Genomic DNA, 12,500 nt, shown 5'->3' with positions numbered 1-12,500 from the left:
ATTGGAACACGTCGAGTTCTTCACAGCTGGTGACAACGTCGCTTCAAAACAATCGATCTCCCACTGCGAGCAACGTGTTGCACATTCAGCAGCCGGTAGCGGCCCAGCACTGACAGAACTGAAGGCAGAGACATAATAATATATCAAGAAGATCTGCTAATATCACTTAAAAAAAAAAGAAGAAAGAAGAAGAAGAAAGTTACGTAGATAAAACGGCCTGAGATTGTTAAACACTTTGAAAGAACTGTAGGCAGAGTCATAATCATGAAGATCTGCTAATATCAATAATATAAAAAAAATAATAATAATAATTTTTTTTTTTTTTAAACACCAACAAAGAAACTACTTTGGAATAGCGGCCTTCATAGTTAAGTACTTTGAAAGAACTGGAGACAGAAACATAATTTATTATGAAGATCTGATAGCATCACTTTAAAAACAACAACAAAAAACACAAAATACATTGGTATAGCGGCCTAGGAGGATTAGACACTTTGAAAGAAGTGAAGGCAGACGTTGACATAATTGTGAGGATCTGCTGAGATCACTTAAAAAAAAAAATTTTAAAAGAGAGAGAGAGAGAGAACTACGTTGTATAGCGACCTAGGGAGTTAAACCTTTGAAAGAACTGAAGGCAGACGTGACTGTGAAGATCTGTTCACATCACTTAAAAAAAAAAAAAGAAAAAAGAAAGAGAAAGAACTGTACGTTGGTATAGCGGCTGAAGAGGATTAAACACTCTGAAAGAACTGACGACAGAGACATAATTATGAAGATCTGCTATCATCGATTAAAAAAAGAAAGAAAAAAAAGAAAACCACGTTGGTATATCGGCTCAAAATGGTTGAACACTTTGAAAGAACTTGGAGAAAACAGACACGTGAAGAGCAGGAAAAGAATTAAACTACACTGGTATGACCACGTAACAAGATCCAGTGGCCTCGCTATAACAATCCTCAAGGAAATACCGAGGGAGGGAGACGGATAGGGGGGTAAAAATGTACTGACAACATTTCGGAATGGATGGGAAAACCATTACACAGTGACCCAAGCTTTGACACACGACCGACAGACCTGTAGGAATCCAGACCTGTGAACTGTTCTTTTGTGCGGCGCCTCAATGACTTCACAGTGCTCAAGAAGAAGAAACAGAAGACAGTATGAAAACAAGGAAGGCAGATACTATCATACATGCAGACAAACCAAGTTTCCTCTGAACTGACAAGCACGAACAATGCAACAATGTGGGACAGGTGTTAAGTTCTCTCTGCATGGTTTCATTGAAAAGAAATTGGAGACTTTCGTTGTGTACAACCTTGGGATCCCTACCAGTGAGTGTGTGTGTGTGTGTATGCGTGTGTGCGTGCGTGTGTGTGCATGCGTGCGTGTGTCTTTGTGCGCGCGCGCCCTCTCGTGTGTCTTCCGTCATGATTCTTTTGTATCACCTGTCTGCCCAACCCGTCCACTCGTTCTATATATTAAAAAAATTAAATTAAATTAAATTAAAAAATTTCAAAAGTTTCAATTCCGATCCTTCTTGTATTTACACTTCTTGTATTTACACCTCTGAACTCACATAAAAAAAAAAACAATGCCGATGTCTATTATGCACTGACTTCACCGGCTTGCTGTCTTTTCTTAAACTGTTCGTCATAACATATGTCCACACTTTAGTAAGGACCACTGTTTACAAACAAACGTCAGAGTAAGGTGGACATGGGAAATAAATTCATCATGGGCAGAAATTTATATCAACAATCAAAGAACGAGACAGAAAATTCAATTCCCTCTGATAATGGGAACAGGCACAGTCGCTTGCAGAACAATGTCACCCCCTTAATAAAAAATAAAAAAATAATCGGAGAAAACACAGAAGTGTACGTGAGCTCACAACCACGAAAACAACACGGTAACAACCCTCAGAGTAATCCCAACGTGTCGTTCTTCATAGCCACAAAACTGTTCGGCAATTATATCTTCAGTCGATTTCAACATAAGTCGACTGCCGCCAGACAATACAGCAACACATCTTCAGTGGAATCCGACTTTATCCCCCAAACACAACACGGAAACAATCTCCTGTCGAATCCGCCAACATGTTAAAAACCATCAACCTAAGATCATGGCAACAATCCCAGAAGGAATCCAACATTTGAGTCACTGCCACGAAACAGTACGGTAATAAAACTTCAGTTGAATCCAATATGAATCCACGAACACCAATCTTCGGGATACCATGACTCCCAGCAAATGCTGTGCCATGGAGGACTTAAAACACAAGCGAAATCCTTCAAGATGATAATTCTCCGGGTCTCCGTGAACAAACCACTGATCAGTATATCACACCATGAACTTCATGATAATCTACAGGTGACAAACATTTGCAGTCCTTATAATTATTTGGCGCTCTCCGATCGGCTGAATATCTCAGTGGGCGGAAAGCTCAAAACCTTGATAATCCGCTGTACTGTCATAAAATACAAATCGACGGTGAGAGTATACCTTCATCACTAAATTAAATTTCATTTGACACTGAAGCTGACAATTTCCTTTTCTCTCTCTCTCTCTCTCTCTTTTCATTGGTATCATTCACATCCTTTAGCTGAATCAGCCACTACACGCAGTTTCCGTATCGCCAGCATGTACATGACATCACAATACGAACCACTGGCTGTAGACGCAGCAACAAGACTCAACGTACAAATTAATCATCAGACCCCACCTGTTGTCCCTCACACTATATCAGTGCATAAACATGTTTATTATTTTCATTTATTTGTTTACGTTTTGTATGGTTGGTTTTTCGTTCGTTTATTTTGCCTGCTATGGATAACATACTGAAACATACTCCGTTCCTGGCTGTAAAACATTGACAAATCAACAAAAACTTATGCTAGTCAGTCGATCCTCCATATCTCCATCACCTATTCCCTTCCCCACCTTTGACAATATGAAAACAGCTGTGTCGGTTGTCCTGCCAATAATATATCACTTACTTGTAGTGATTCAGACAGTGTCTCGTGATGTCTCTTTTGTTTTTCTTTTTTTTTTTTGGTTACCCGTTCATTTTTCAACCCTCGGACAATTCAAATGTGGGTCAATCTGTTCGACTAAAATATTGTATCTCCTTCTGTGATCAGTTCTATTATTATATTCCTAAAAACGCCAAACAATCCAACTAACCCATTTCAATTAATGCTACCACCCCTCCTTGCTTCTTTCCTCAAAACGTAAACCATAATCATTCCCCAGCCGACCACAAAGGGCTGTAATCGTCGGGGCTCTCCACCTCCTCTTTCGCAACTCATACAGCATCATGGTTGTACTGTACTGCACTGCACTGTACTGCACTGCACTGCATTGTATTGCTCTTTGTCAGAATATTTTCCCTGTGTGAAATTCGGGCTGCTCTTCCCAGGAAGAAGAACACACACACACACACACACACACAAATTATACATAATTACATTGTCTTCCCCATCTGAACAAACGCAAATATTGCTCCATGAGCGAAAAAAAAATATTGTGGGTACCTGCACTGGGGGTGTGAGGTGGGGAGGGGAGGGGGGGTGAGATTTGGGGGGGGGGGGAGGGTTGTTAAAATGGCGGTGTTGCACCACTCTGTGCACGAGCGGCTGCGGCAGACAGCTCCCCTCCCCCCCACCCTCCGTCCCTCACCTTCTCTCCCTCATGTATCAATCATTGTAACGGTGATCTGGAGCTGTTGTTGCACCTGTGGCCCACCCGTCTGGCTGAGTCAACGGACCATGATCACAGACTGCTGCAGTACAGGTAATCTGTGTGTGCGTGTGGAGTGGGGGTGAGGCCTGGAGTCGAATCGAAAGCAAGGAAAGCAGGTAACTGGGGTAGAGAGAGAGAGAGAGAGAGGAGAGACAGCAAAAAAGAGAGGAAGGAGAAAGGGAGAGACAGACAGACGAACAGAGAAAGAAAGAGATGGGGAATGGAATAAGAGCCAGACAACAAATGGGATTCTAAAGTCACACACACACACACACACACACACACACACACACACATACACACACGCACGCACGCACGCACACAATGGGAGGAAGAGGACGTGTGAACATGCACACATGTGTCGAATCCTTCAGAATATCCCCGTCGTGGGCTGGAGGAAACGGCTCAGGTCTACCATGAGCTAATCGATGTCTGCTGTGTGCGAGTGCGTGTGCGTGTGCGTGTGTGTGTGTGTACGCGCACAGGCATACATTTTGTGACGCCTGAACACAAGGCTGTCACAAGCAGCACACATGGTTGTCAGCATCCCATCTCTCTTTCAGAAATATCTGACATTTCTCGCTCTCTCAACGGCTCGCACGCGAACACACAGAAACACGCGCTTGAAGGGGCAGAAGATATCGAGACTGGTGAATATTTGCTCAAATTGTTCTCCTTCTGGATAATACTACTAAAGTTCACTTAAAAAGAATTCATAATTCTTTCTCCCTACACGCCATCTTCCCACATAAAATCTCAGGATAACTTCCCGAGGGAGAAAAAACAACAACAACCGAATCCTGCTAACACATCTGTGTGCTGCTAGTGTCAGTGTCGTGTCATCGTGTCCTGCTCCTGCGTTTTAAGGCCATATGTTGGTGTTGGTGAACGCTGGAAACGTGTGGTGATGTACTCTCTCTATTTCTCTCTCTCTCTGTGTGTGTGTGTGTGTGTGTGTGTGTGTGAGCGCACGCGCTAAAGTAGGTGTGAGTGGGAAACCTGTTTCTCTGCGAGAGACAGAGACTGACTGCAACTGGCACATAGATTTGTCCAAAGAGTCCCATCGCGCGTTCGTCATGATGATGTCTCCATTCAAATCCATTATCTGCCTATTCTTATTTGTCTATTTCACCTGTTTGTTCATTCGGTCTGCCTGAATTTTCGTTTCAAATATATTTCTTATCAAATAATTTGTTTGTTTTACGTAAACCTTGCCCACGAACAAAATTGTGTTGTTGAGAATTTTGGAGTAGTAATCCAGTTCAACACTGGCTCAAGTACGGTATACTCTCGTTTTGTATTCAATTCAATGTGGTTAAATTTAAATCTAATTATCTCGCTTTGTCTCCAATTCAATGTGATTAAATTTAAATCTAATTATCTCGCTTTGTCTCCAATTCAATGTGGTTAAATTTAAATTTAATTATCTCGCTTTCTCTCCAATTCAATGTCGTTAAATCTAAATTTAATTATCTCGCTTTGTCTCCAATTTAATGTGGTTAAATTTAATTCTCTCGCTTTGTCTCCAATTCAATGTGATTAAATTTAAATTTAATTATCTCGCTTTGTCTCCAATTCAGTGTGGTTAAATTTAATTCTCTCGCTTTGCCTCCAATTCATTGTGATTCAATTTAATTTTAATTCTCTCGCTTTGTCTCCAATTCAATGTAATTAAATCTCCGACGGGCAATGAGCGATCGGTACATATCTACAGTAGGGTCGAAAGATCCAACCGTATTAACGTCTCTTCGACCAATGTTCATCACAAAGGCACCAGATCGATCGGGTGAAACAGGAAAATTAATTATGCGGTGGTCTCTAAAATGAGAGCCGGATAGTAATAAATCTCGAATCGAGATACTTTTGTGAAAATACAATTTAAAAAAACACAACAAAACCACACACTCGTTTTGACAAAACGTTAAGGATTTCGACCACGTTATGCCCCTTGCCACGAGACTTGGAAGAAAATCGTTCACGAATGTGCGACCAGATTTGTACAACCACAGTCAGAAACGGGGGAAAAAAAAAAACAACAACACCACCACCACCACCACTTTGCCCCACGTTCACAACAAACAGCTGTCACACCATCGACACCTTGGCTGTTAAACTTCTCGCGGGAAGTAAAAAACTCCAGAAAACACAATCATTTTCAACTTGGCAAACAAGAAAACCTCGCTGCTGTATCCTCTCCCCCTCCACTCTCCTCCTCGAACCAGAATCAGACGACAGGAAAGCCAGTCTCGCGCGGAATGCTTGAGACTGAAAAGGAGAAGGGAGGTAAGCCGCTGGCCCTTTTCAAGCGACGTAACCCAACACTGGTCAGCGAGATGGGGGAACTTGTGTGACGGTCCTTACCGGTGTGCTGTTCCTTTCGTGGGTGAACATTTTCAGTTTTAAATGAAAACCGAAGTTGATCGAAACTATGTGCACTTGTAAACGAACATGTTCGACACAATGAGTAGCGGACAGTCAGTTTAGACACTTTATTGAAGACGAAATGGCGATCACATCTTTACACTGTTGTCTGCTTCTTTCTTGTGTATATCATGCATTACTTAAAATACACATCATCACAAGTTAGAATCATGTTAACATGAAGCAGACTTACAAGTGCACAATAATTCGAACAAAGACTGCGCCTTCCATCCACAAAACTGAAGAACAAAGCTAAACTACAGTTTACGGCTGCAAATCGATCGAGTCAGCTGACGAAAGCGAGTTCATTTATCCTTTCAACATTGCTCGACGATATCGCGGAAAGGTCTCGGAAAGCTATCAAACCCTGCCTTTCCACATGGATATAATATGTGGTATCCAGCCAGGAAAGTTGGTGCGTCATCTGCATGAGGACTGCCTGAAGAAGTGAGGCCTGTGTCGAGGAGGTTCACATCCAAATGAATTATAAGGACGACAGGCCAGTCATGAATCACAACGTGTGACACCCGCAAACGAAGCGCGAAACTAGTTTTTCTTCATCCCCCCCGACACACCTCCTCCTCCCCTCCGTCACTGTTTGGGACATTGTCTACCGACCATTCCAATTCCTATCCCCATTCCCCACTACCCACCCTGTATGTCTCCACCCTCCCACCCCCCACTCGGCCCATTGTCACCCAACTGTCCCGCAGAGAGGCAGTGGCCGGCCGATGGAAACGAGCGGTCACGTGAAACATTTGACGCATTCAACGAGCAAAAAAGGAAAAGCGCCCGAGGTGGGCCAGCACGATGTGGACGAACGGCAAGCCACTTGTCAAATGTCTACCTATACGTCTGGCTGACAGCCCAGCCACACACACACGTACATTCCTTCCCTGGACAACTTTCTCCTCACCGTCTGTCGTCTTTATAGTATAGACAGACAAGATAGATAGACAGATGACAGACAGACAGATAATCATAGACAGCTCGACATACAGACACACACACGAATAGACAGACAGACAGACAGACAGACAGATAGATAGATAGATAGATAGATAAACATCGAGCTATAACACACAAACACAAACACGCACACACGCGCGCGCGCGCACACACACACACACACACACGCACGCACACACTCCTTCTCTCTCTTTCTCTCTCTCTCTCAGGCCAAAGTGAATGCCCTCGACAACATCTGTCTGCTTTATTGTTTTAAATTCTTCAGCCAGCACAGTCATCGCCATTAGTCATCATTCCGCCCCCCACCCCCACCCCCCTCCCTCCGCACACACACCCTCCCCAGCCCCCCGCGAGGCCTGACTAAGCGCGTTGGGTTACGCTGCTGGTCAGGCATCTGCTTGGCAGATGTGGTGTAAGTGTATATGGATCTGACCGAACGCAGTGACGCCTCCTTGAGCTACTGATACTGATACTGATACTGCAACGCGAAAAGAAAAGAATAGAAAAAAAAAGAAAGGAGATGTGGTAGTAGAATAAAGAAGAAAGAAAAAAAAAGGAGGAGGAGGAAGAGGAGGAGGACATGGAGAACAAGATTGATTGATTGATTGATGTGGATACTTCTATAGCGCCTATCCTCGGTCAGAGACCAAGCTCTAAGCGCTTTACATACACGGGGACATTTGCACCACAGGCTGCCTACCTGGGTAGAGCCGACTGACGGCTGCCACTGGGCGCTCATCATTCGTTTCCTGTGTCATTCAATCAGATTTCAGACGCACACACATACACACTCAGACAGACATGTAACATTTTACGTGTATGACCGTTTGTTTCTTTGTTTTTTTATTTACCCCGCCATGTAGGCAGCCATACTCCTTTTTCGGGGGGTATATTCTTGTTTCCATAACCCACCGAACGCTGACATGGATTACAGGATCTTTAACGTGCGTATTTGATCTTCTGCGTGCGCATACACACGAAGGGGGTTCAGGCACTAGCAGGTCAGCACATATGTTGACCTGGGAGATCGGAAAAATCTCCACCCTTTACCCACCAGGTGCACCGAGATTCGAACCCAGGACCCTCAGATTGAAAGTCCAGCGCTTTAACCATTCGGCCACTGCACCCGTCAAGACGGGGAAGAACACACACACTACAGACACCCCCGCAGACAGCCACGGGAGAAATGCAATACTGGTCAAATAGAGATTCAGAAAAGGCTTGCACATCATCGACCAGAAGATGACGACGCACGAGTATGAATAACCTGAATGGTATGAGATAATGAGAGTGACGGATATCAATTATATATATAATGTGTGTGTGTGTGTGTGTGTGTGTGTGTGTGTGTGTGTGTGTGTAAAGCAAGATCATGAAGATGAAAACGTTCATGATGAAGATAATGGTGACAGATGACAACGACGAAGATGGCGAAGATGATGTTAATGCGGACTACAATGATGATACTACCATGATAATCTGTAATTTGTTAATGACACTTTTGAAGTTGTTGTTCGGAAGGACATAAAAACATGAGCTATGCATCATCTTACTCGTTGCACACAAGTATACAAAACAAGATGTCTCCATGATGAGAGAGAGAGAGAGAGAGAGAGAGAGAGAGAGAGAGAGAGGGTCAAGGGAAACAACTGCGTTATGTGATCACAATAGTGAAAAGATACGATTGTTTCCCTTATTAATACGCTGCAGACTAGTGTGCTGAGTGTTCTCCTCTTTTCATTGGATGGTGAGAGGGGGGGCACGTTAACAAAGGGAAATATTTAAAAAAAAACAATAAAACAATAAAAAAACAACAAACAAAAACAAAAAACAAACAAAACCAGACTACTTTCTGAAAGACTTGCGAATGTGGAGTCATATAATCCAATGCATGTCGTCGATTTAAATAATAGTATACACAACTAAGACACTACATACAAAAACACATACAAAGACAAGCCCACCCCCCACGCCCCCCACCCATACATACATGCCTCCACCCCCCACCCCCACCCCCCGGCCCCCCACCCACATATACAACATACACTACACACACACTTCACACATCACTCACCGACTGTCTGCTCCTCACGTGTCGTTTCTGGAACAAAGAAAACAAAGAGTTCTGATAAAAACAGAGCTATGTGACACCAACAGCAAAACATTTTTCTTTTCTTTCCTTTCTTCTATTCAGGAAGCACAGTGTTCAATTTCATTGAGGCGCTGTCTGCCTGTATGTAATAAACAGACCTTTTTTTTCTTCTTTTTCTTTCTTTTTTATTTTTTATAGCTTATCTGTTCTTTCTTTGTGCTTGTCTTAGCGTTCTGGGTATGTGACGGGTGTATCAGGCTAGGGTTTTTAAAAAGCTGGTCTGTTTGTGATAATGCGTGTTGTGTTGTGTCGTTTAGCATAAGTGCATTTGTATAGAAAAGCAAAAGCATACAAGTAATGAATGTAACTGACAGTGTCTACATATCAAACGGACATAAAAATCATGTTGCGGTCACACACACATTTCTACATACACACACCCACATCTTGAGCAGGTACCGATGCTAGCGTGCAACAACCCTAAATCGTTTATTCACGTATAAATATGCCATACACGTTATGTATGCCAGTCCTGGCTCCATTCTACAAGGTTCACAAAAGGTTAAGGACCATATGGAAACTTGCACTTTTCTTCTTGGGGGAAGGGGAGGGGGGGGGGGGGGGGGGGGTCAGGCGGGGGCATGGTAAAGTAATGTTGATTTTTCGGAGTTTGCAGCGAGTATCACGAGCATCACTCATCAGTTTCAGTTTCAGTAGCTCAAGGAGGCGTCACTGCGTTCGGACAAATCCATATACGCTACACCACATCTGCCAAGCAGATGCCTGACCAGCAGCGTAACCCAACGCGCTTCGTCAGGCCTTGAGATCGCATCACTCATGACCAGAGATACTTCATTGCCTTTCTTCCTTTCTTTCTTTCTTTTTTTTTCATCACAGTGAAAAAACCCACAGCTATCGTTAATTAACCACTGAATATCTGTCAATTATTGACTGAAACACATTTTTCCATCTTCTCATTTTTCTTCTTCTTTAAGCTGTGCATTGCCCATTAGTTTATCCCCGAAACTCCCGTCAGTGAATCTAATGAGAGGGCCACTGGCAGATAATATCCAGCTTGTATAATTCAACAAATCATATCTGTGTGTGTGTGTGTGTGTGTGTGTGTGTGTGTGTGTGTGTGTGTGTGTGTGTGTGTGTGTGTGTGTGTGTGTGTGTGTGTGTGTGTGTGTGTGTGTGTGTGTTTCTTTAGCACTGAATGAAAACATACCTGCTCTTATCAAGTGGTCCTTAACACTTTGCGAAGTCTGTATACGGATGAAAGATACTCAAACCACAACGTCCACAAGTGCTTCCTTTTCAACAACAACAGCGCCGCATCATCAACGAAACAGCCGTTACAAGTAGGTGGATGTCGATGTTAACAAGACAAAGTGAACAAGGAATAAACAAGACAGTACTGAATGTGATAGGCAGATAAAAAATTATATATACAAAAAAACAAAAACAAAAAAAAACAAAAACAAAAAAAACACACACACAAGAGAGGCAAAGCCTTCAAGACTCACTTGTGATAAATTAAGTCCCCTAGCATTAATTACAGAGTAATTTCCCTTTTTTACTATCTGCACCAAAACGTTTGCAAAATAAAATTAAAAAATTCCATGCTTAGCAAAAGAAGTTCCTGTTTGAACAAAAAAATGATAATAATGACTCCTCTTGTTGTTGTGTCAGAATAAGAGGTCAAAGTGCCAAGCTTAGAGAATACAAAAAATATAAATATAACAGTAAATGCAGTTTGCATATAATTAGGCTTCATTTTTTTTATTTTTTGTGCCCATCCCAGAGGTGCAATATTGTTTTAAACAAGATGACTGGAAAGAACTGAAATTTTCCTATTTTTTATGCCTAATTTGGTGTCAAATGACAAAGTATTTGCAGAGAAAATGTCAATGTTAAAGTTTACCACGGACACGGACACACACAGACAACCGAACACCGGGTTAAAACATAGACTCACTTTGTTTACACAAGTGAGTCAAAAAACCAACCAACCAACCAAGCAAACAAAAAAAACCACAACAACCCAAAACAAAGATCGTATCAACAGTGAAAAATCACCTTCCCAGACAGCCACGGATGCAGGCGGTGTTGGGGCTACTGGGGAGAACACAGAGAGGCATGGGGGGAGGGGTAGAAGGACGGGGAGGGACGGCAGAAAGAGAGAGGGGGGGGGGGGGAGAGACGAGGGGAAGGGAGAGAAATAGAGACACTGACAGGAAGGCAGAGAGGGACACAGAGAGAGAGAGAGACAGAGACAGACAGAAAGACAGACAGACAGACAGACTGGCAGAAATAGAGATATAGACAGAAAGACACACACACAGGTATGAAAAAAGACATACACATTATCCGAATATACATATACGCTGATCAAATATACAGATCACAAGATACCATCAGAACCAAATTATTACGGGAACTGACACACCCGCACTCATATAAGCCCTTACAAAATGTAGAAACCAGCCCTATCTATAACACAGAGCGAAAAACAAAATACAAACAGATTTGTCATAGATAAATAAATTTAGAAAGTCAATAAATACTCTCTCTCTCTCTCTCTGGCTGATGCAACACTAAACATCGCACAGGAATACACCCAACTTGCGTCAAACTGATCCATCCTCTACACTCAACCCCCACCCTACCCTCTCTCTCCTTCCCTGGCTGGCTGGCTCGTCCCTCATCCACTGAGGAACCCCAGCACAGCAGGTAGCACTTCTCAACTACTGTCCGCTCATTTCCCCACCAACACACACACACAGACAACCACTCGCGCGCAAGCACGCACACACACACGCGCGCACACACACACACACACACACACACACACACACACACACACGCGCGCGTGCAGAGGCAACAACTCTCAGTGACTTTTAGCGGCGGCACGGCAGAAAAGGTTTATTACACGTACGTGCGTGCGCCAGGCGCGTGCTCTCTCACGCATAAACACACGTCGTAGACACACACGATAGGTGCAACACACACACACACACACACACACACACACACACACACACACAGAGTGTTAATTAAGGCAAGTGAAACAGTTCCGAAACAGAGAAACAGACGTACAGAGAAAGACAGGCTGGGAGGAGCGAGACAGAGCCAGAGAAGAGACAGAGAGAGACACAGACAGCGAGATGGCAAAGAAAGAGTGGGTGTGAGGGAGAGAGAGAGAGAGAGGGAGATGGGAGAGAAACCGGGAAGGAAGGAGGCAGGGAGAGGGAGAGACAACAGAGGGGAAGAGTCA

The 12,500-nt window shown here is 43.3% G+C and overlaps 1 protein-coding gene across 14 annotated transcripts in view; it reads right to left on the bottom strand.

Annotated features, from left to right (window-relative positions):
- LOC143301409 (uncharacterized) overlaps positions 1-12,500 on the bottom strand; it is a 244,317-nt gene that overhangs the window by 34,373 nt on the left and 197,444 nt on the right. For all 14 annotated transcript variants that reach the window (XM_076615677.1, XM_076615673.1, XM_076615678.1 and 11 more), the window contains one exon: positions 9,206-9,232. In XM_076615677.1, coding sequence (XP_076471792.1) covers positions 9,206-9,232 — 27 coding nt within the window. The remainder of the gene's footprint in view (positions 1-9,205; positions 9,233-12,500) is intronic.

Source organism: Babylonia areolata, chromosome 27 (assembly GCF_041734735.1).
Source record: "Babylonia areolata isolate BAREFJ2019XMU chromosome 27, ASM4173473v1, whole genome shotgun sequence".
Taxonomy (NCBI): Eukaryota; Metazoa; Mollusca; class Gastropoda; order Neogastropoda; family Buccinidae; genus Babylonia; species Babylonia areolata.
This window is presented reverse-complemented; position numbering and strand designations above follow the sequence as displayed.